General features: G+C 38.1%; 1 protein-coding gene and 1 long non-coding RNA gene across 8 annotated transcripts in view; one reads left to right on the forward strand and one right to left on the reverse strand.

Annotated features, from left to right (window-relative positions):
* Positions 1-22,527, forward strand: part of LOC140849862 (uncharacterized) — a 55,050-nt gene that overhangs the window by 3,385 nt on the left and 29,138 nt on the right. The window contains exons 2-4 of the long non-coding RNA XR_012132139.1: positions 10,481-10,688; positions 12,118-12,191; positions 15,219-15,432. This is a non-coding gene — a long non-coding RNA (uncharacterized lncRNA). The remainder of the gene's footprint in view (positions 1-10,480; positions 10,689-12,117; positions 12,192-15,218; positions 15,433-22,527) is intronic.
* The window catches only part of AHCYL2 (adenosylhomocysteinase like 2), a 194,582-nt gene continuing 173,221 nt past the window's right edge, over positions 1,167-22,527 (reverse strand). For all 7 annotated transcript variants that reach the window (XM_037019462.2, XM_037019461.2, XM_073238473.1 and 4 more), the window contains 9 exons: positions 20,929-20,992; positions 20,368-20,456; positions 17,285-17,355; positions 15,277-15,371; positions 8,218-8,316; positions 6,457-6,525; positions 6,267-6,345; positions 4,612-4,732; positions 1,167-4,223 (listed from right to left, as the gene is read on the reverse strand). In XM_037019462.2, coding sequence (XP_036875357.1) covers positions 4,217-4,223; positions 4,612-4,732; positions 6,267-6,345; positions 6,457-6,525; positions 8,218-8,316; positions 15,277-15,371; positions 17,285-17,355; positions 20,368-20,456; positions 20,929-20,992 — 694 coding nt within the window. In that variant the 3' untranslated portion in view covers positions 1,167-4,216. The remainder of the gene's footprint in view (positions 4,224-4,611; positions 4,733-6,266; positions 6,346-6,456; positions 6,526-8,217; positions 8,317-15,276; positions 15,372-17,284; positions 17,356-20,367; positions 20,457-20,928; positions 20,993-22,527) is intronic.

Raw genomic sequence — 22,527 nt, forward strand, 5'->3', positions numbered from 1 at the left:
GGGGCACCCATAAATATAGCTGAGAGCTAATTAGCCAGGGACTGGTCTACAAGTTTTTCCACCTTGCAGAGATAGCTCTAGTGCTGAGTTATTTTTAAACCTATATCACACCACTTTCCCTTGTCCCTAAGCTTAGGTATTCTGAGGCTTCTGGCAGAGGGCTGGAGGTATAAATATAAGGACCAAACATACCCATATCCCCATGGAAGCATTCGACTTTAATCCATAGAGGTCAGGTACTTGGTTAAATAGCTAACACCACCTGGTACAGAGAAAGTTTAAAAACAAGATGCAGGGAGTCTTAAGAAAACTAGTTTTAGAGGAGTTTGGGCAGCCAGGATAACATGGTAGAAAAAGACTAGAATACCCTCATCTCCCCATCAAGGACACGTGTGGGTATAATGAGGCAATGGAAGCTGTAGGGCCCTAGACTGAGATAAGGAATTGATGTTTATGCAGTACCTAGTGTGCAAGCTGCTGCATTCTCAACTGGAGTGGCACCAGCTTGAGCCATTACCAGACTCTTCTAGCCCTGTGGCCCTTAGCTTAGATAAACATAAGCCAAAGTGTAGAAGATTCTGATAGGGAAGAAAACATCTTGCATATAGGAGGTTGAACTAGTTTGTCAACCAAAGGAGGAGGCCATCAGAAAGCTACTGAAAAATGGCTACTCTGCTGGTGTTGAGAAACAACAGGCAGTGGGACTCACATTCTGGTTACTGATTTAGTTAGGCAAACCTTGGAAATCTCCACCAGACTCATTTCTTTCTTCACTTTGGTTGGATGTATTCAAGTCCTGGGTGCCAGGGTCCTTTAATCCCAAACTGTGGGATGCTGGCTTCCTATGCTCTCCAGCTAAGGGCAGCACAGGCAGGACTAGAACTAGGGTTTAGTTTCTCTGCTTTAAGCCTACATTTCTCAACTCCCCAGGGCGGTGGTTCTTAGAAAGCAGGTTCTTTACACATATAATGGGGTGGGGTGGGGTGGGGTATTTATTAGTAGAGTGGTACACCATGGAATAAGGGACTGAGAGCTAATGCTATTCAAACATGCCTGTTGCTAACTGTCTCAGCTTTTCACATACTTGCCCTCTGCAGCCTGCCGCCCCCAAAAGTTCTCTCATTTCTGAATTCCTAGTTCAAAGAAGCAAGGAATACTCTCAGGAATGCATTTTAAGAATATTTTATTTATTTTGAGATTACATTGTCATTATTGCTGATCTAATACCATCACTTAGACATAAAGATTTCCAAGAGCCTCTCAGAAATGGCAATCCTTAGAGGCTTTGTTTCCTTTCAGTAAGATGACAATAAGAACTAGATGATTATTTTTATGTGTATATATATTTATATGTATATATACACACACACACACACATATACATATACATGTATGTATATATAGTTTAGAACTTGTCCACATATAATTTGCTGGTGTTGCCTATTTTCTTTCCATAATTTTCCTTTATTAAAAAAGCTAAATGCAGCAATGCATTTTGATTTCATTTTAAAATCATGACAAAGTTAATTTTGAGAATATCACAGGAGCAGCAATTTCAGACCTGTTCAGAGAAAAGCCAAGCAGCAGAAAAGCTTTGCAGGAATATGTGGCCACAGGGAGCCGTGCTCATATGAGAGGGTGGGACGAGGAGAAAGGAGGGCAGAAAGTAGACCAGATACCTTTTTTTTTAAATGAGAAAAAAGGTTATTTCCATTAAGAAGGCAAAAAAAGACCTCAAAAACTAGCACTACCTGTAGAGAAAATGTTAAGTATCCCCCCAAGCCAGGGCTGCATACAAAGAGGTAATAAGTTCTTTCCCATGCTTCCAGATACCTAGGAGGCATTTAGGTGAGAGCTTGAGGGAAGAAGACACATTTGTTCTGATTCCAAAGGTAGAGGGAATAATGACCAAATTCCAATACTAAGATAGAATCCAAATACTTAGGTGGCCTGGGCCTCTTTCTTAATAGTTGATGACACAAGGTCGCCAGAGAGAAAGGAAGATTGGTGATCTGAAATTCAGGGGCAAATACCTCACTATGGGCAGCAACACTGGCAATCTAATTTGGAAGCCTAATGTGGCTCCTTTTAAATTTGGAATGGGTCTCCACTATTGCAAGGCAGAGTGTGTTCTGTCAGGATCAGTACACAGTAAGATCCACAGAAAGCTAGGCTTTGTTGAGAAACAGCAGGTTATGATTTTTGGCCTACAAACACAATAGGCTAGAGTCCAGATATCTGCCTAATGGTATCTGCTCTAGATATGAGATACAAAGATCTGCATCTCTTGCTTAAGGGATTCAGTTAATTAATAAAAAGTCAGAACTAGATAGGCAAAAGGAAGAATTGAGTAGCCTAGTGGAATTTTCAGCATTTATGATCTTCCTCATGAAAATATATCCATGTATGTGGTACTTTTCCAGTACTTGCTAAGACACATGGCCTCTAAGGACCAGACTCTATGGGCTGAGCCTGTATACTATTTAATGAGTCAAACAGCCATTTACCCAAGGTCCACCTCCCTACCTCCAAAAGGAAGGTCACTTCCAGACTAGCTCTGAGGGTATATGTGAAGACCAGAGGAAGTTAAAGAAGGTGAAGTAAGGGAGGAGAGTCAGGCTGGAGAGGTTACAGTGATCCTGGGTGGTTTGGTGGTGTCGGCTTGAGTCACCTTGGGCTTGAGATTTGGAGGCAGATCAGGATAGGAAAAAAAAAAAAAAAGGAAGACAGACAAACTGGAGAGTATTGAGGAGGGTTGGTTGGGGGAAAAGGGACTCATTTCATTTAAATTCCTAGGATTACTCTAGACTTTAACTCTTAGAACCAATTTGATCTCAGTGGAACCCTTAAGAACAACAGGTCTTAAAAAAAAAAAAATCCCAATCTTAGGTGAGACATAAAATTTCATGTTGCTCATATTATATTACTAGTTTTTTGTGATGTTGGAGTTACTCAAGAAATACCTCTGAAATAGAACCCAAAGACAGAAAACACTAGAACATGAATAGCTATTCCAGCAGAAAAGAAAGACCACAGACTAAATTGCAGAGACATTAGATCTCAGTTCATCAATGTTAATGCCTAAAGGGGAATGTCTGATGAGGTTCAAACTAGTCAAACTAGCTTTGATCATCTGGACACAGTTCATAGTGTCATCTCTGTACAGCTTAGCCAGTTAAGCAGCAAAGCCCTTCCCAGGAGAAAAATATATTCTGCTTCTTTAGGATGTCAAGCTGTAAGCCTGAAAGACCCATCCCGTTTCCAAAGCCCTATCCTTCAAATCCATTGGAAAGTATATCTTTCCCTGCTCAGTTTCAGAAGCAAGTCTAGGCAATAAGAGGAAGTTTCAGGAAGCAGTGTTTCACAACAAGCCCTCCTTCTTTGAGACGGTACCAATCTGGAGGGAGCTTTCTGGCAAACTATCCAGTTAAATGACAAGAAAGCAAAACTACAGGCCCCAGCGGGGCTGGCCCCTACTTCCTGAGTAGAGGTTTACCTGGGTTAGAATGATGGCAAAACAAATGTCTGACAAACAGCAGAACTGCTGAGGAAATAATGGACGTACCTTCCTTTTAGAACTAGAAAGTATTAAAATAGATATAATTTTGAAGGAGGAGAAAGGAGTCCTGGTAAGGGAGGAGACTCCTAGTAAGAACAGGCACAGCTGAGTTCTTGGTGTCACTCGCCAAGCCATAACCTTCCTTCCTAGCCATTTTATAAAGAAGGCAGTGACAGTGACAGTCAAGCTGGGAATCCAGGCCACAATAACTCAGTGGCTTCTCAAAGGCCTCATCTGGGAAAGGGCCAAAGCTGAGAAAGGCAGCTGCTGAATGCTTATTCCAGAAAACCCCAGGGAATAAGGAGTGTGGAATCCCTGGACTCACTCCTGACCCTGGCCAAGAGGAAAATGACCATTGCTGAGGATCCATAGTCAATGGGGAGTGACACAGATGATGCACTGGGAACAGCTACCCCATTTCTTTCCTTCCTCAGCCTGCCCTTTGTGGGTCTCACAGCCCGTGGGGCAGTAACCACACTCTGGGTCAAGGCAACAGGCACAGGATTCTAAATTTTAATAAATAAATAACCTAATATATAGAGTGAGCACGGCAGGCAGCTGATTGGAGAAGCAGCTTGCTGGGTTCTTTCCTGTGTAGGAATGGAGAAAAGACTTATTCTATTCCTTAAAACTTCTTCTGGCTTGAGTTACAGGAACTTAATACCTGGAGGGAAAAAGAAAGATGAGACTGATGTTATCAGCTTGTGGGGATGCTGGGACATGATGAGCCTTCCTAAAGGTGTAACAGGAAGGCAGGAGCTTTACTGGAGTGTACTGGAAAGGTAATTATGGTGCTTTTTCACATCAGTGAAAAAGGCCAGTATTTCTCCGTAAACAGGTAAAAATCATATAAAGAAGATGTAATGGAGAAAGGCAAATTCAGAAAAGGGAATACTATGTCTGAAGAAGGCCTCAGAGTCCTTTAAGGGTGACAGTGAGGGGGAGTGGGTTTATTTTTCTGGGTTCATATAAATGTGATGATGAATACAAATTCCAGTACATGAAGCTCTTCACTACCCAGGCTTCTCTGTTTTCAGGGGGACCCAAGGCACCTGTAGTAATTAGGCTTGAAGGGTCCGTTCTTGTTGAGTCCCAGATACTTGGCTTGTTCATCTGTCAGCTCTGTCAGGTGGGCATCAAAGGTAGGCAGATGTAGGCTCGCCACATACTCATCTGGAACAGACCACAGAAGCCCTGGTATAAGCATTCATGCTTCTTGTCTGGCTATTTTCTCCAAGCAAGGCCTTAAAAGTTGGAAGATACTTCCTAATTCCTGGAGCTGAAAGAAAAATGCTCGACTTTTTCTCACTCGCCCAGAATTTTAAGGAATGGTTGCTTGAGCTGCAAGCCCAGTGCTTTTCAAAGCTGTAACATTTCTTCCTTACTAGCTTTTTCAGCCTTGAATCTCTCCTTCTCCCCTGAAAGATGAGGGAGAAATGAAAGAAGCAATAGGCTTTAGGGTCTAAAAGGAGGATGGGACGGGGGCACCAACTAGATGGGAAACACCAACTGCAGTTCTGCCTTAGACTCTATACTTTGGGTTATTACTCAGAAAAGCTAACACCTGAGAAAATCAGATAGGAATAACTAAGAAGATATAATACTGTGGTCTTTTTTTTAGTACCCTTGCTTCTTATGGGTTTCTGTTTACCTTCTCTTACCTGAATACATATCACTCAGAATTTTATGTCATTTACTATGTATTCGTTTGGTCTCCCTAACTCCATTACATATTCATCAGTATATGGACTGTTCTATTTCTTTTATAACCTTCCAAAATATATATAAGAAATATATTTTTTTTAATTTTAAATTTTTTATTGAAGTATCATTGACATTCAGTCTTTTATTGGCTTCAAACATACAACACAGTGGTTCAACAATTACCCATATTATTAAATCCTCACCCCCTCTAGTGTGGTTACTGTCTGTCAACATAGAAAGATGTTACAGAATCACTGACTGTATTCTCTATGAGGAACTACTATCCCCATGATCAACTTATATTATGACTGAGAATTTTCGTGCCCCAAAAGATATACTGAAGGGAAAAAAATGTCAACTTCTAACAGTTGCTATGCATCTAGTGCTTAAGCAAAACAAAACCAGAAGCTTATTTATTCCCTGCTCTTTGCCTCAGGAGTTTATAAACACACTGTTTCCATTCAGGTGCTTAATTCGGGTTCTTTAAAAATTCAAGACAGTTTAATGTTTCTCTTATATAAAACACCCACATTACTAAACTCTTGACAGAAGCTATTCAGAGTCTTTTCTTTGACCTGAAACAATAGAATTAGAGTCAGAAGATGTAGTATGAAAAGTCTTCTTGGTCTGAGGAAAGTTTGGTAGGGGTTTTATAGCAGCCTAGAACCAGAAAAGTCAGATGTCACAGGTAGATGATTCATCTCTCTTGCAGGAAGGTTTTTTCCCCTCCTTTGAGATTCTTGCATATAAGATAGATAAAAGCCTTATAATTCCGAGGCAAGTAAACCACATCACAGCAAAACATCACGTTTCCAGGAGGGTAACCCATGTGGAAAAATGTAATAAATTACCTGAAATAGAACCTTGGAGTCCTAGCTCCTACTTTACGACACAAAGATATCTTTTTTTTTCTATCCATAAGATATATAACGCTGCAAACTTCATTTAACCTCCTACTTTGAACTACTTTGGTAAGGATGGGGATGGAAGAGTGCATGCTTACCCATTTTCTTGGGCAGCAGGTAGACATCCTGCTTATAGCGACCCTCAGGAGCATTGTAAAGCTCTATCAAGGCAAGAGCCTAGAAAAGCAGAGAGATGGATGCTGGTGTGCCATTCATGGCCATCTGCCTGTATCAAGTGCCCTGATGGGTCCTCTCCAGCCCACTGCTTTTACACTCTGTACGCCTTACCTGAGTAGTAGCAGTGATTGAGAGCACAAATGTAGGCACTGTGGAGCAGCTTAGATTCAGCAGACGGCCCTAGAGAGCAAGGGTTAAGACACGAGTGGGTTAGGACAAAGTCTCTGGCCTTTGAGGAGTTAGGGATGAGCATGACTGCCATTTTCCAAACAATTCCAACTAACATTACTAGGCAAAATGCAGGTGTTCAATAAATAGGAATTGACTGACATTTAACTGGAATTGTAAAAAATTCTGGAAAATTTGATAAAGATAATAGATACAAGATTTCTGGGATTATGTAAAAAGGAAGAGTGTTACTGAAGCTTATGCAAAGGAAGGGTATATTCTACTTTCTACAGCAAAATAGCCTCCTTCTAAGGTATCAGCATTCCTTTGAAAACTGTCCTTAACAATGATCTAGTTAAATCCAGGGGCAGTGGATTTAATAATCTGGTTAATGATGATCTAACTATCAATGACCTAGTTAAATTCTAGGTTGTAAGATATTTCTGGATTTAGGAAGCTGTGATGACTTATGTGCTTTCTTCTCAGTTTGGTTCTCCTGAATTCAATGGTTGTCTTATATTTCGAGTGGGTGATTTAGAGAGCAGAAGAACTAGAAACTACCTCCAAAGCCATCCTTTCCTATTTTGTTTCTTAGGAAGCTTGACCACTTTTTAAATTCAAACATAGTAGCCATAAACAACTGTGGTGCTTGCTTTTGTCATCGGAATTACTAGACCTCCCAGGGCAACTTCAAATAAGTCACCAGATAACTGGCTGATATCAGAGCAACTGATGAATATTTAACAACCTGTCATCTCTTCCTTATAAACACTCCTTTCTTGTGAAGAAATAATTCAGTCTCTTTACAGATGCCCTAAAGTACTTGAGAAGATGAGACAAAGTAAGGAAAGGTGAAGAGAACAGTAAGAATACCCAAGCATAAACTTAAGAATCCCTAGATTAAGATGGTACATCTTTTATATTTTCATATTCAGTTTCTGTAATTTAAAAAAAAGGAAAGAAAACTGATGGACAATCAAAACTTGAGGAAAGTATTATTATCCTCCTTGTTATTTTGGCATCTTTCCCTGAAGAAGATAAAGTGTCAAGGTAAGAACAGGACATTGTTGTAGCAGTCAGGAAGTAAGGCCTAGGGAAGAGAAGGTTTCAAGAAAGGAAAAGTGGGCAAACACTGACATGGAAGGCTAAGTGGAATGAAAGTCAAGAATAAGTCTGAGCTAGAAGAAGCCAGGAGAAGGAAATAGCCATCATATAACCAATATATAGCTGGGTACCTACTATATGTCTGGCTCAATTCAGGGGAGTGGTCACTCAAAAACAGAGTATCTACCAGCAAAGACATGTCCTTCCCAGACCTTGCCTAAGATACTCTTAGCTACAGTCAGGAATATCTACTTTGTGCATGCTGATTAAACCATCCCACAAATGACATTGTCTCTTTATAAGCATCACTCAAAGTGGCATTGGTTCTATCTGTTAGTTCTTCCACACTAATAGTCATTATCTGACTCAACCTGTAGAGTGACATACAGAGACAGGATAATTGGTAAAAAGCAGAGAACCAAAATAGTTTCTTAATTGCTGAATGAAAAGACCTTTCACAATGAAATGTAGAATATATTAGTAAAGTAGTTAAGCTCATGCTGAAGAGGAGTTGAAAGTATGAGAGAACATGTTGCGGAGGGGATGGGGTAGTTCAGTCTCTCCTATTGGGCGAATCTCTCTTACCAGCCCTGGTCTTACCTCTGCCAATAATACTATCCTCTTGCCATCCGGCCATATTACATGGTCAACTTGGGATCTCACTCGCTCCCAGGTCAGTTCTGGAGTCCGTAGACTTGCCTAGAACACACAGCAAGCACAGTGTCAGCCATGCCCAGTCCCACTTTGTGGCCAGAAAGATGCTGAAGGGAGCCATTTCAAACAGCAAGTTGAAAGAAGCAACCAACATGCCAGATGAAGAATACCTTTCCTGGGTTGGTTAGAACTGTTCCATTTCAGGGAATTTAATCTTAGGCCCAGCCAGGGGGGGATCACTCGGGACGTCATTCCACAACATATACTGTACGCCCACACTGCTGAGCACAGTAAAAGGTGCTACAGGAAATACAAAAGAAACCAAAGACATGGTTTCTGCCTTCGAAAAGCTCATACTTTAGGCGAGGACATAAAATAATACATATGTGAGGGGAAAAAAAACTTTAAAATATTTACAAAAGAACGTGCAAACAAGTGCAAATTAATACAGAGCAAACTGAATATATGAGTGCTAAAGAGCACAGGAAAAAGGAGGATCACAGCTGAGTGGGAGTAGGCAGAGAAGGCCAAATATCCTAAACATGGCATGCTGGGGCCCAAGGTTCTGTCCACATGTCCCAGGGTCCCAGGGTCCACCTTCTCAACTACAGTGGTTCATTCTAAAGTTACAGAAGCTTTGTGAGCTAAGTGCAAATGTGAAGTAGCCTTTAGAGAAATGCTTAATGATAGAGTAAAGCTTCCAATGGCTCACCCTTTTTCTATTTTCTGTATATTGTATATTCCAAGAACGAGAAGAAATTTTAAATGTATTAAAAGCAGCAATCAAATGATAGTCATAGAGTTTAGACTTAAGACAACTTCCTTCTTCCAATAGGCAATGACTAAAATAGAAAGGAAATCTGTATTCTAAAACTACTCATTGGATCAGTCAATCAAATTGAGAAGTTCTGCAAAATAGGAGTTTTTCAAACAAATAGAGAAACATACATTAATTGTTGCTGAGCACATACTATATTCCAGACATTGTGGTAAAGGACACTGTTAAAGATAAGACTGTGGACTCCTCTAGTGGATTGGGAGCAATCTATGGACAGGTACTGTATCTTCTTTTCATTACCAATCTAGTGGAAAAGATATATATATATATATAATTATATTTCAGCATATTCAGGACTGTATTAATGGTCTGTATCATTTTTTTATTAGGCAGATGGGAAACCAAATTTCTTGAGATGTCAAGCTTTATAAATTGGTTCAAGCTTTCTAGAGGACAATTTGGCAGCAGCTAATAGAATTTTATATGTACCTAATCTTTGACAAATCAATTTCAACTTTTAGGACCCCACCCTCTATTAACACTTGCTCAGGTGCAGAAATATAAGTGGCAGAGCATGTTAAATCTGGTGTTAAATATGAAAGAGCAAAAAATGTAATTCAACAATGGAATGGCTAAGTAAATCTGGATAATTCCATACAATGGAATGTTATGCAATTATTAAAAGAAAAAGTAGAACTATATGTGTTAACATGAAAACCGTTAATTAAGTGAAAAAATCAAGTTATAAAACATACTATAACCTCAATTTTTAAAGTTTTTTACTTCTTTATATTTATAGTGCTTGAATTTTTAAACTAAGCAATATTACTTTAAAATCAGAATTTATTATTTTATTTTGGTATCAATCTACAACTACATGAAGAACATTATGTTTACTAGACTCCCCCCTTCACCAAGTCCCCCCCATACCCCATTAGTCACTGTCCATCAGCATAGTAAAATGCTGTAAAATCACTTCTTGTCTTCTCTGTTGCACAGCCCTCCCTGTGCCCCTCCCCACATTATACATGCTAATCGTAAGGCCCCCTTTCTAAAATCAGAATTTTAAGAAGAATTTTATAAATAAACACTATAAATAGAGTTAAAAAGAATTTGAGCAAACATAGCATTTTGGGAAGTTAATGGTATGAAAAGTAAATCCCTTAGCTTTTAGAAATAACACCATGGAGGACAATATCCATGAAGAGCCAAGAGACACTCCATGGTGATTTAGGAAGCTGTGATGACTTATGTGCTTTCTTCTCAGTTTGGTTCTCCTGAATTCAATGGTTGTCTTATATTTCGAGTGGGTGATTTAGAGAGCGGAAGAACTAGAAACTATCTCCAAAGCCAGTGGCTTTTTATTTTTTTGAGATGATGGAATTTTAAAGGATTTCAAGTTCTTAGTGTCTTGTACTCTTAATCTTCCAGAGGACAAGCAATCTTGGTGATTGGGAGGAAAGAGCCGACACCATGATAACAAGAGTCTCCTGTCTTAGAAGTATTCCCTGGGAAAAATGATATGGCAGAGTCAAGGAAAGGACACTTCTTTCTATGAACATCCTAAAACGATCAATGCTTAGTAGCAGCAGTTTACTAAAGCACTGTAATGCTATGATGCAAGCAAAAGACGTGAAAGGTCAGTCAAAAATGGGGTTTGAAGAGAAACATGGTTAAATTATCTCTAGCACTGTCCAGGCAGCTCCCATAACTTAGTAAAGTCTACTTGTCAGTTAAGTCCTTGAGAGGGGTTTCCTATGGCCCGCAGTTTTATAAGAATTGCTCTTAAAGATATCCAATTGTCTTTTCAGTGGACTTATAATCACTAAGCAATCTACCAAGAAAAAGGTTCCCTATGCAAACTACCTGTTTCAAATGGATGTACATCACACTGTAAATTAGCTAGTTATTATGCTTGCACAAATTCATATTTTATGATTCTGAACAGTGCACATCAATTTTTTTTTTTAGGGGTAACAAATAGAGTTTTAGTCCTGCAGAGCATGGAGTAAATAGCAAGTCTTGGGTTGTAATTCATTGCCTGGCAAAAATCTTTAAAGAATATCTACCTAATGGTTTGACCACTTGAATAGTGAAGCTTATAATCAATCACACAGGTCACCTGTGTGATGCATATGGCTAAGCAGGTCTGTTTTCAAGAGAAAGGAACTATGTGAAAGGAACACATGGCCAAAAAGAAAGCCAAAAGTGCAATCCTTATTCAGGTTCCCCAGGAATTCACAGCATTAATGTTTCTCAGAAAACAATGCAACTTTCTAAATGACCAACTCTCTTGATGAGCTATTCCTTCCTAAAAATGTAGCAGTCAACATCTCAAGGTTAGGTAAAACTATAAATTTCACCCCTCCTCCCTCAAAAAAACCCAAAAATTTTTGATTACTAAAAATATCTGGATAAAAACTTATCAAACCATTTTCCTTTGCAGTTTCAATCAGTTGACTCACAGCAATTATCCTTTTTTTCACACTGTATACAATCCATTTAGTAAACCCCTTTTGTCCTACCTTCACAATGTATCACTTAACACCTCCACTGCTTACTTATATAATCCAAGCTACCACCTTCTATATCTGGAAATACTGAAAGGGCATCTCTTGTCCAAATCACTATACAAGGTCCAGAAGTGTTTCTTTATATAGTAGCCAGAGCAATCTTTTAAAACATAAGTCAGATTTTATCAGTTATCTGCTCAAAACCTTCCAATGACTTCCTTTGTATCCAGAATAAAACTAAAGCCCTTATCATGGCCTACAAAACTCTACAGAGTTCCAAGCTCTGCCTTGAGCTGCCTCTTATCTCCTTGTCCATTCTGTTCCTGCCACATGGCCTCTTCTCTGTTCCTCAAGCACAGCAAGTATGTTTACCTTAGGGTCTTTACCCATTGTTCTGAGTAGAAGGCTCAGATGGCTTTCTGCTTCAATCCCTCCAGGTTTTTGTTCAAGTATTATCTTAATCATAACTAAAACAGCATCCTCAATGTCTTCCCCTTGCTGTTTTCCAATACTAGGTACTAACTGACACTGTTTATTGTCTGTGTCCCACACTAGAATATAAGCTCCAAGAAGAGAAGGCCTGTTGTTCAGTTATGTCTTCAGTCAGTAAACACTTGGCTCAGAGCAGAGTAAGTATTCAATATAAATTTACTAAATAGTAAGTGAACACTCTGGTTTTAATTATTTAATTAAATAATCAATTGAACTGTCTATTTCCTTAAATTTCATTTTATATGCCCTGTGACACTACCATCAAAAGCTGAGTAATTTAACTTTTCCAAAGCCCTTTGAGCATTTCCCTTTCTGGACCATTTAGTTTTGTCATATACCTTCTGCTAAGGAGAGTACAAGAAGAATTGAGAGATGGGTCTTGGTTAATGGCAGTGGCAGACACTGGGGACTACCTAGTGATATCTGTAAAACTAGATCTAGTGTCACAGCAGCCAGTGTGATCCTTTCAAAATAACAGTCATACTTTAAAACAGAAGTCAAATTGTTATAAATCTTACGATGGCTCCCTATTTCTCTCAGATTGTAGTCAGGAATTCTATACTGGCCTATGAGGCCCCATAAGATCTGGTCCATTCCTTTACGACCTCATCTTCCATTTTTCCCTGCCCCATGCTCATTCTGCTTCAACCATACTGGCCTCATTGTTGATCCTCAAAAAGACTATGCACACGGTACATATGCACAATGGAATACTATTCAGCCATAAGAAAGAAACAAATCCTACCATTTGCAACAACATGGATGGAGCTGGAGGGCATTATGCTCAGCAAAATAAGCCAGGTGAAGAAAGACAAGTGCCAAATGATTTCCCTCATTTGTGGAGTATAACAATGAGCAAAACTGAAGGAACAAAATAGCAGCAGATTCAGGGACTCCAAGGGACTAGTGGTTACCAAAGGGGAGGGGTACGGGAGGGCGGGTGGGGAGGGAGAAGGGGATAGAGGGGTATTATGTTTAGTACACATGGTGCTGGGGATCACGGGGAGAACAGTGTAGCACAGAGAAGGCAAATAGTGCATCTGTGGCATCTTACTACACTGATGGACAGTGAGTGCATTGGGGTATGGGTGGGGACTTGATAATATGGGAAAATGTAGTAACCACATTGTTTTTTCATGTGAAACCTTCATAAGAGTGTGTATCAATAATAGCTTTAAAAAAAAAAAAAAGACTACGCACACTCCTGGCCCATTCTCTGGCTGTTCTCTCTTCCTGAGATGCTCTTCCACTAAAAATCCACATGGCTAATTCCTTCAAGTCTGCTCAAACATCACCTTCTTATTGAGGGTTATACCTTGATCCCTCTATTTAAAATTACAACCCAGCCATCATGATTCCCTTCACATGCTTTACTTTTTTTTTCTTCCATGGTGCTTTTGCTTTCTAACTATAAGTTTCACTTACGTTTATTGTCTTTTTTCTCCTCCAAAATGTAAGCTCCATGAGAGCAGCAATATTTGCCTATTTTGTTCATTGACTACAATCATCTGGCATATAGCAATCACACAACAATATTTGTGATTGAAGGTAAAGGGTCTGTCTCCTGGCCTATATTATACTTAGGCCTGGGATGCCTTTGGAGGAAAAATTACCATCACAATTTGAAGTTAATATAGAACTCATGAGGATGTAATAGTATAATATACAGGAAACAAAACAAAACTGAACTAGAAATAAAAAACCCTGGATTCTGTGCTACAATTTCATTTTTAAATCAGTGTATATGACTGAACAATGTACTTAACTTCTTTGTTTCCCAATAGAACAAAACTTTGTTTCCCAGCTTCTTATCCCAATCTGGAATAATGCCTTGTGGGGTGGGCAACAGGATGAAATGAGATAAAGCAAAAATATAAAAATCATATGATTACATTTGGAATGGTTTTTATCAGAGCTTCTTGAGAGTTTAGAAGGAAAAATTCCTTCCCCCTTCCCTTGAAAGATTTCTCTTTATGGCTTAGAGATTGACTACTTCCTTTAAGCTTTTCCCATTCGGGGGCTCTAAGAGCAGATTAATCCATAAAAGGACAATCATGTGCTATAGACAGTTTTAGAAACAGCAGTATCTTTAACCACCTGGTAAAGGGGCAGTATGGCATATAAAGTGAAGCTAACAAGAACAACAACAAAGAACTAACTAAAGTAATCATTATAAGCAAAACACCATGGTAAGACAGTAATGGAGTCATGCCATTCATTCAGAAACCTAAAGCATAGAAGTAGGCTTTGGTAGGTTGTTTTTGTAGCTCTTTTTAATAACATAAGAATACAGCACAGAGTTAAAAAGAAAAATCATTTAAAATAGATATTATCCAACAGGCTCTCAATATATCAACTGATCCTTACCTGGCAATGCTGAAACTCAATCAGAGCAGCCCTCAGGGGAGATGAAAGCATGCTTTGCTTGAGCCATTTACCCAGAGAGAAATACAGTTGTGCCAGAAAAATGCCAGAAAAATTTAAAACCAGAGTGAAAGTCACACTGAGAGATACTTTGGTAAGTCTGAAAAGAAATAAGTAACACTTATATTAACTATTACTTGGGTAACTTAGTAGGGCCATGTTATGCTGAATTGGAAAATTTTAGGGTGAATATAATAAAATTAGAGAACCAAAGTGACAGATTTTCCAGATTTGAGGAACACAAGGAATACATGCTACTGAACTGATTGTGACACCTATAGACCCAATTACTAATGTTGAAGGGAGACCTAGCCCAATGAAAGAGGAGGAGAAAAGAGAAACTGCAGTACCTCACAGACATGGTCAGTCTTAAGCATATTCTCATCCCAGCCAATAGATTTCTCTCCCTTGGCTTGTTTTTTTGGACTAACCTACTTATCTCACCTTTTCCTATGGTAAAATCAAACACCCCCAAAATACTGACTACCACACTGACTCATATTTACTGTATCCTTTTTGTTTACCCAGCTCCCAATCTTAAATATAAAATAGCTTACAGTGTAAGTAGGTATCAAGGTCCAGTGAAGAAAAAAACCACTTGAAATGACTAAGTTGAGACAAAAAGCTTTATAGTATCCACAAACACAAGCCATAGGGCTACTAAGTGAGCAGACTGTGGACAGCTTTGTCAGGATAGTCATATTTGGGTTGGTTGGTGACCCTGATCTTTTCTTTTCCAGTTTGTTTCTTGCAAAGGAGAGAGAGAAAAGCCCCCCAAAACGAGTCACCTGATCTTACCACATCAATCTCCGTGTTGGAATGTCCCATGTTACAGACAATGCAGCTATTCTTCATTCGGTCCAAGTGCTCTCTGGTTACCACGTTCTTGTTACCTTAAAAACAGAAAGAGATATCCACATGAAAAGGAATGGAGTTGAACACCTAACTCACACTGTGAGTAAAATTTAACTAGAAATGGATCAGAGACCTAAATGTAAGGGTTTAAATTATAAAATCCATAGCAGAACATAGGAGTAAATCTTTGTGACTTTGGGTTAGGCAATCGTTTCTTACACACAACATTTAAAGCACAAGCAACCAAAGAAAAATATAAACTCTTGCATTGTAAATGATACTACCAAGAAAGGAAAAGACAAGCCACAGAATGGGACAAAATATTTGCCACTAATATAAGTGATAAGGGACTTGTATCCAAAATTTACAGAGAACTCTTACAACTCAATAATAAAAAGACAACCCAATTTTAAAAAAAGATCTTAACAGACATTTCTCAAAAGAAGATGTGCCAACATGCATATGAAACGATGTTCAACATTATTACTCATTAGGGAAATGCAAACTAAAACCACAATGAGATACCACTTCATACCTACTAGGATGGCCATAATCAAAAAGACATCGTAACCCTTGTGAGAAATTGTAACCCTTGTGAACTGTAGGTGGGGTTGTGAAATGGTGCAGTCTCTTGGGTAAAGTCTGGCAAATCCTCAAAATGTTAAAAGTAGGGTTACTATATGATCCAGCAGCTTCAAGGTATATATAGGTAGGTATTTATCCAAGCCTACTGAAAACATGTTCATGGAAAAACATTGTACATGATGTTCACAGCAACATTATTCATTATAGCCTGAGAGTGAAAACAACCTCTTATGAATAGATATATAAAATGTGGTATATCCTTAAAATGGAATACAATTCAGCAATAAAATGGAATGATATATTGACACATGCTGCAATATGGATGAATTTATATGAAATGTCTAGAATAGGCAAATTTTTAGAAATAGAAATTAGTGGCTGCCTAGGGCTGGGGAAAGAGGGTAGAATGAGAAGTGATTGCTAATGGTATAGGGTTTCTTTTTGGAGTGATGAAAGTTTTCTGGAAGCAGATAATGGGATATTGCACATCTTTACAATAAAAAACCCCACTGAACTGCATACTTTAAAAGGGTGAATTTTATGGTATATGAACTGCATCTTACTAAAAAAATTAAATTGTACTGATGGTTGTATGATCCTGGGAATTTGCTAGAGAATATTGAATTGTACAGTTAAAAAGGGTGAAATGTGAATTACAGTATGTGAATTACATTTCAAGAAAGCTATTTAAAAAAAGAGATTGAGGAGATTGATGTGAAGTAAACAGTTCCTTGTAGTCCCTCTTGTCTGCCCCCAGCTCTCCCTGAGGCTACAAATATATTTTTATTCTTAAATATTCTGATTTTCCTCCTCTGTTATTATTTTAAAAAACAGTGTTCTAGTGGTTTATGGTCCTACATAAAGTTAAAATAAGTATCTCAGTCCAAGGAAACTAGTCATTTCTGCATTTTCCTCTATAAAATTTAAAATCTACCTCTTTGGGAATTAACACAACTACCTACCTTTTCCACTTCTCTAACTATCAAGAATTTGCTCTAGATTTACTTTAATAATTATAGGGACTAGAGAGAATATATATCAATTTTGGAGATAAAATAAAAAAACAAATGTAAAATGTTAGATCTGGCTTTCCATATAAAACTCATCTTTAGCCACTCCTTTGGTACTTGAGGATGGATAGATGGAGATATAGAATAAGGATGGAGAGAAACTTTCTTGTAAGGATGACCTAATGGCATACTTCTGGTCAGAGTGTTAAAGCACTAAGAAGAATGTGAAAGATTGACTGGTTTTATGGACTGCTACGTGCTTTCGGAATTTGGTTTTGTTTAGAACATTTCCAGTTATTTTTTACTTGTTCTATGGTTCTTGAGTACCACCCATTTTATGTATGTCATAATCATACCTGTACAGGTAATAACAATATCCACTTGTCGGATGACCTCATTTAATTTCACCAGTCGAAATCCATCCATACTATAGAAATAAAGCATAATCAATTAACCTAAATAGGCAGCTGGGAAGCCTTTTGCCTTAGAACCTCAAAAGCTATTATCAAGTTCCCTGAGTACCCACATTGTCACTTCTCGATATAGCTGGATTATCCTTAACAGTGAAAAATTCAAACCATTTCCTTAGTTCATACAGGACAGCAGTAAAAGGTTCCTTTGCATCACTGCAACTTAATTCATCCTGGTTATAGAGAGCCAGGTGTTACCATGAGATTCCCTAATCAAGTTTCTAGAAAGCGCCATTTAGCCACTGAACCTACTACCCCACTGAAACTGTTCTCTTCAAGATCATCAATGATCTGCTGCATACCCCTACCCAAATTTCTCAGACTCTTATATTACTTGGTTTCCTCTGCTATATTAAACACTATCTCCTTCTTAAAGCTCTGTACTCCTTGGAGTCCATGATACAATTCTCTCCTGGTTTTCCTCCTACTTTTCTGATTGCTCCTTCTTGATCTTAGTCAACCTACTTTCCTGGGTACTCCTTCTTGATCTTAGTCAATCTATAGGGTTCCATCCTTGACTCTTTTCTCTATGCTTTCAATACTTATCCATATCCTTTCCTTAGCTGCAAATTACTCCTCTTGGTGGATGATATGCACATCTATTTCTTTAGCTTAAATTTTTCTCAAGCTGCAGAGTCATGGATCAAATTGTCCACTGGATAGTTTCTTTTGGATGTCCCATAGGGACCTCAAACTTACTGGGGTTGAAAATAAACTCATCTTCTCTGCATGCCTCCCAACCCTACCTATTTCCTCTTCTACATTTTCTCTCTTGATTCAATAGCATTACTTTAATTCAACTGTATGAACCAAGTAAACTAGAATGTCCCAGCTTACGGCCTGCCTCTCCCTGACTAAAGTTGTCACCAAATCTGATTGATTCTTTTTCTTTAATTCCTTAAAATCTCTTGATCTGTCCCTTTCTCTTCATAAATGCTTGCCTTCCTTATGTTCAGGTCTCATTATTTCTTGCCTAGATTACTTATTGTCTCTAAGTTTACATCTAATTTATTTTACAGAGTGATTTCCTTAAATGCAATCCAGATCATGTCACTTCCTTGCTTAAAATACTTCACTGAAATTTCCTGTTCTCAGGATAAGACCAAATACTTAACACTGATCTATGATTATATTGACATAAGATGCCTACCTCAGATATTACCACTCCCCCAAATGTGTTCTATCTGCCAGCTACACTGAAATACTTTCATTTTTCTTAGGTATATTGTGCTTTCTCCCTTTCTCAGTGACTATGTACACATTCCCTTTACCTAGAATTTACTTCCAAACTAAAAAATTACTTACACAAGTTCCAAGACTCAGCTCTACTGACACTCTTTCTACCCTGTCCCCATGCTCTTTAGTTAGATTATTTTTCCTTTGTGTTCCTACAGAAGCATGTGTGGTTGACCTCCATCACAGCAGTTATTATACTCACGGTGGTTATTTGTGGGTTTCTAAAAGCAGGGACCTTGCCTCATTCATCTATTCACCTAATTCATCCTCAGCATGGAGCACAATACCTGAAACAGCTGATACCTGGATAACTCAAGGTTTAGGGGTACCAACCCCTATACAGTTAAAGATAGGAATGTAACTTTTGTCTCCCCCAAAATTTAACTACCGATAGCCTAGTGTTGACCGGAGACTTACTGATAATATAAATAGTCGAATAACTCATATTTTGTATGTATTGTAACCCATATATATATATATATATATATATATATATATATATATATATATATATATATATATTGTAGACTGTATTCTTGCAACAAAGTTTAGACAAAGTATTTTTTTCAAATTATCACATATCTCCCAAAATTTTCCAATATATATTTATTGAAAAAAATCTGCAGTTAAGTGGATTTGTACATTTAAACCCATGTTGTTCAAGGGTCAACTTTATATAGTAAATAATCAGCTCACGTCTCTGAGATAATTTGAATCAGTATCTCAGTATTAAATCATGTTCAGGTTTCTCCAGTGAACCTTGAAAGTATTAGAATGGTGATAATTCCTCTTGTGTGCTGGAGCCCTGACTCAGAGAAGTCAACAGCTCTGTTGGGAAAGCCTGTGGGTTTATGGCGAGGATTTATGAGGAGTGGTAGGACAGGGGAAAATAGTTATAGTAAAATCTTCATGCTATGCCTCATTCTATCCTGGGTACCTTCCTCTGGTGGGTTAATGGTAAAGACTGGGTGGTTTACCCAGGCTGTAGACACTGGGACTGTGCACAAATTTTCTGGGAGTTATTTCTATCCTGCTGGTGATGGCAAGAGGCAGTGTTAATAATAGCTGCCATTTATTGAGCATTTATGATCTGATAGCAGCTCTGCACTTTATATAATTATATATGTATTACATAACATATAATCATTATATAATAATTATATAATTATTTTACTGAACTTTCACAACTGTTTGAGGTAGACATGATTACCCACATTTTACAGATAAGAAAGGAACTATTCTTTTTTTAACATTTAATTTTGAAATCATTTCAAACTTGGAACTATAAGAATAGTACAGACAACTCCCATATACCCTTCACTCAGAGATAGCAGATTTTACCCTTAATTTAGATTACCTGATGTTTCCTCCTGATCAGATTTAGGTTACACAGTTTCAGGGGAGGAATATCACAGAAGTGCTCTTTCCAGTGCATCACATTGGAAAGGATCTGATACCAGCCTATTTCTTTTTTGATCATTGTTTTCAAAGGCAGATTATACGGGGAGAAGGTAAGGAGCTACTTGTTCTTGGTTCAAGTCATCCCCTGTTACTACTTCCACAGGAATTTTAAATTTTAGCTTCTCTGATAGTCTCTGTTCTCTGAGAGCACAACTTCTTGATCTTTGAAAAATAGGAGCTTTCAGTTAATGGCAGCTTCTCTCAGGATCTGGGCCCTTCTAAGACAAAAGGGTGGTGTACAGGAAAAACCAAGTTTCCTTTTGCATGCTTACCAAGCTTGAAGAGCACAGATGGGGTCAATCTCAGTTACATACACAATGGAGCCCATGGCTTTTAAAGCAGCACAGCACCCCTTTCCCACCTGAAGAGGGGAGAAAGTACACATAAAGAAAGTCAGTGAGAAAATAGTTTCTCAAAGCTTCTGGGAAACTGTACCCCCCTTTCTGCCTCCAAAAGGGATTGCAATGAATAGATTCATGCTTGGGGAAAAATAAGAAAAGCATAAACAAAAGTTCATAAACAAACTCCTAGCCACTGCTTAGCACATGCATGTGCATAAGAACACCCACACTCACGATTTATAATCAAAACATAAGCTAGAAGAACATCACAAGTAGTACACTGGAAAAAGTCAGAAAATCAACTTAAAAAAACAGCAAAAATGCAAAGGGAAAAGAAAGATTGTGCTTTTACCAAAGGGCCTCTAAAGTTACCTTTTTTCCCATCAACAGTAGTAGATGAATGCATTCTTATGTCCATACAAATGAAAAATTCCAGTATATTTCAGCAAAATAACATTTTAAACACCTAATAAATAAAAGGTTAAACTTTACCTCTCCATAGCCACAGACTACCACCTGCTTTCCACCAAACATCATGTCTGTTGTTCTTTTAAGCCTGTGGTGGGGGAAAACATTAAATCAGAAAAATCTCTTGTTTCTCTCTTCAGATTATACTGAGTCTCTTTGTTTTCATGTTTGTTTTTTCTATTTTGAAGGAAAGCCTGGTTTCTATTCTAGGGAAACTTTTTTAATGACCAGAGAGAAAGATTAAATAAGATACGTATTTTTTCACTTTATGCTATCTAATCAATTCCATCTACATGTGATGTGTTTTTTTTTCTTCCTCCTTGTCTTGGGAGTGATACAGAAGGGAAAAAGCTATAGACTACAAAGTAACTTTAAACAAAAAGTAATAAATATTTACCATATGACATTTGGGAAATATACTATTTAGAAACAAAAGATACAAAGAAGAAAATTAAAATACTATCATTTTTATTTAGGAGATTATAAAGCTCTGGCTTAATGGAAACATTATTGTAGTTTACCTACTTAGACAGAAATGTAAAATTTAACACTGATAAATGAATACCACATTTAGCAGTATCAGAATGGCCAATAGGTCCCACATTAATTTAATAGGGAGAGTAATGGGCAATAAGGTCTGCACCTTGTTGAAACACACCAGCACTGACTACATGAGATAGTTTTATGGGGCTGATTCCTTCTCAGACATGTTCTACTTCTCTGTCTCTGATTGTCTATGAAGCCAGAATAAAGGTCCTTGTTGTTTTCAGGGTCTCTTGGAAGAACTTGTAGGATCAGTTTCTGTTTTCTCTTTAGATTCTCTCAGTCTCCCTTCTCTAGGAATAGGCTGAAGAAAGTGTTCAGCTAAAACCAGCCCATTCTGAGACAAATGATTTCTTTTTTTTTAATTTTGCTATCATTAATGTACAATTACATGAAAAACATTATGGTTACTAGACTCCCTCTAGAGACAAATATTTCTACAAATATTTATGTCTTTTGACTCACTTCCCTGTTTTCCTCTCCTGTTGAAAAAAGTCTATGAATGGCCCCCAAAAGCAAAGTAGGAATCCTGTCTTTTTAATGATTTGACAACTACTCAATAGGGACTAGTTTAACTGCATGAACCTCAGTGAAACTCAGTAAATATTAATTAAATACACGGGCAGTTCTTGAGTGAAGAGATTAAGTCTGGCTAGGCTACTACCATGCAAAAGTTGTGGCTTACGAAAACAGTCTCGGAATGGCTAGCACTGCCAGGAATATCAAAAGATCATATTTTCGAGCCTCTGCTTGGACTACCCTCAAGCCTTTCTGCTTCTCTTACCAGAGGAAGATGACTCTTTGTGATGACAAATAACTATGTGGTAGTAAGGAAACATCATCAATACCACTGCTCTGCAATGATAGGCTGACAGACCTGGATGGATTCCAGTTAGGCAGTAATTTCCCTGTGATCTTGGGGACCCAGATCTGTCTTAAGGATCGAGGATAAAGGATGGACAAGACCTCAATCAAGGAAGAACTTTTGAAGGGCTGGGGGTAAGCTGTCTGGTGGTAAATAAAATACATGTCAAGTCTCTCACTTTTTCTAGATTTTTCTAGAAAAAATTTTAGACCCCC

Source organism: Manis javanica, chromosome 6, assembly GCF_040802235.1.
Source record: "Manis javanica isolate MJ-LG chromosome 6, MJ_LKY, whole genome shotgun sequence".
Taxonomy (NCBI): domain Eukaryota; kingdom Metazoa; phylum Chordata; class Mammalia; order Pholidota; family Manidae; genus Manis; species Manis javanica.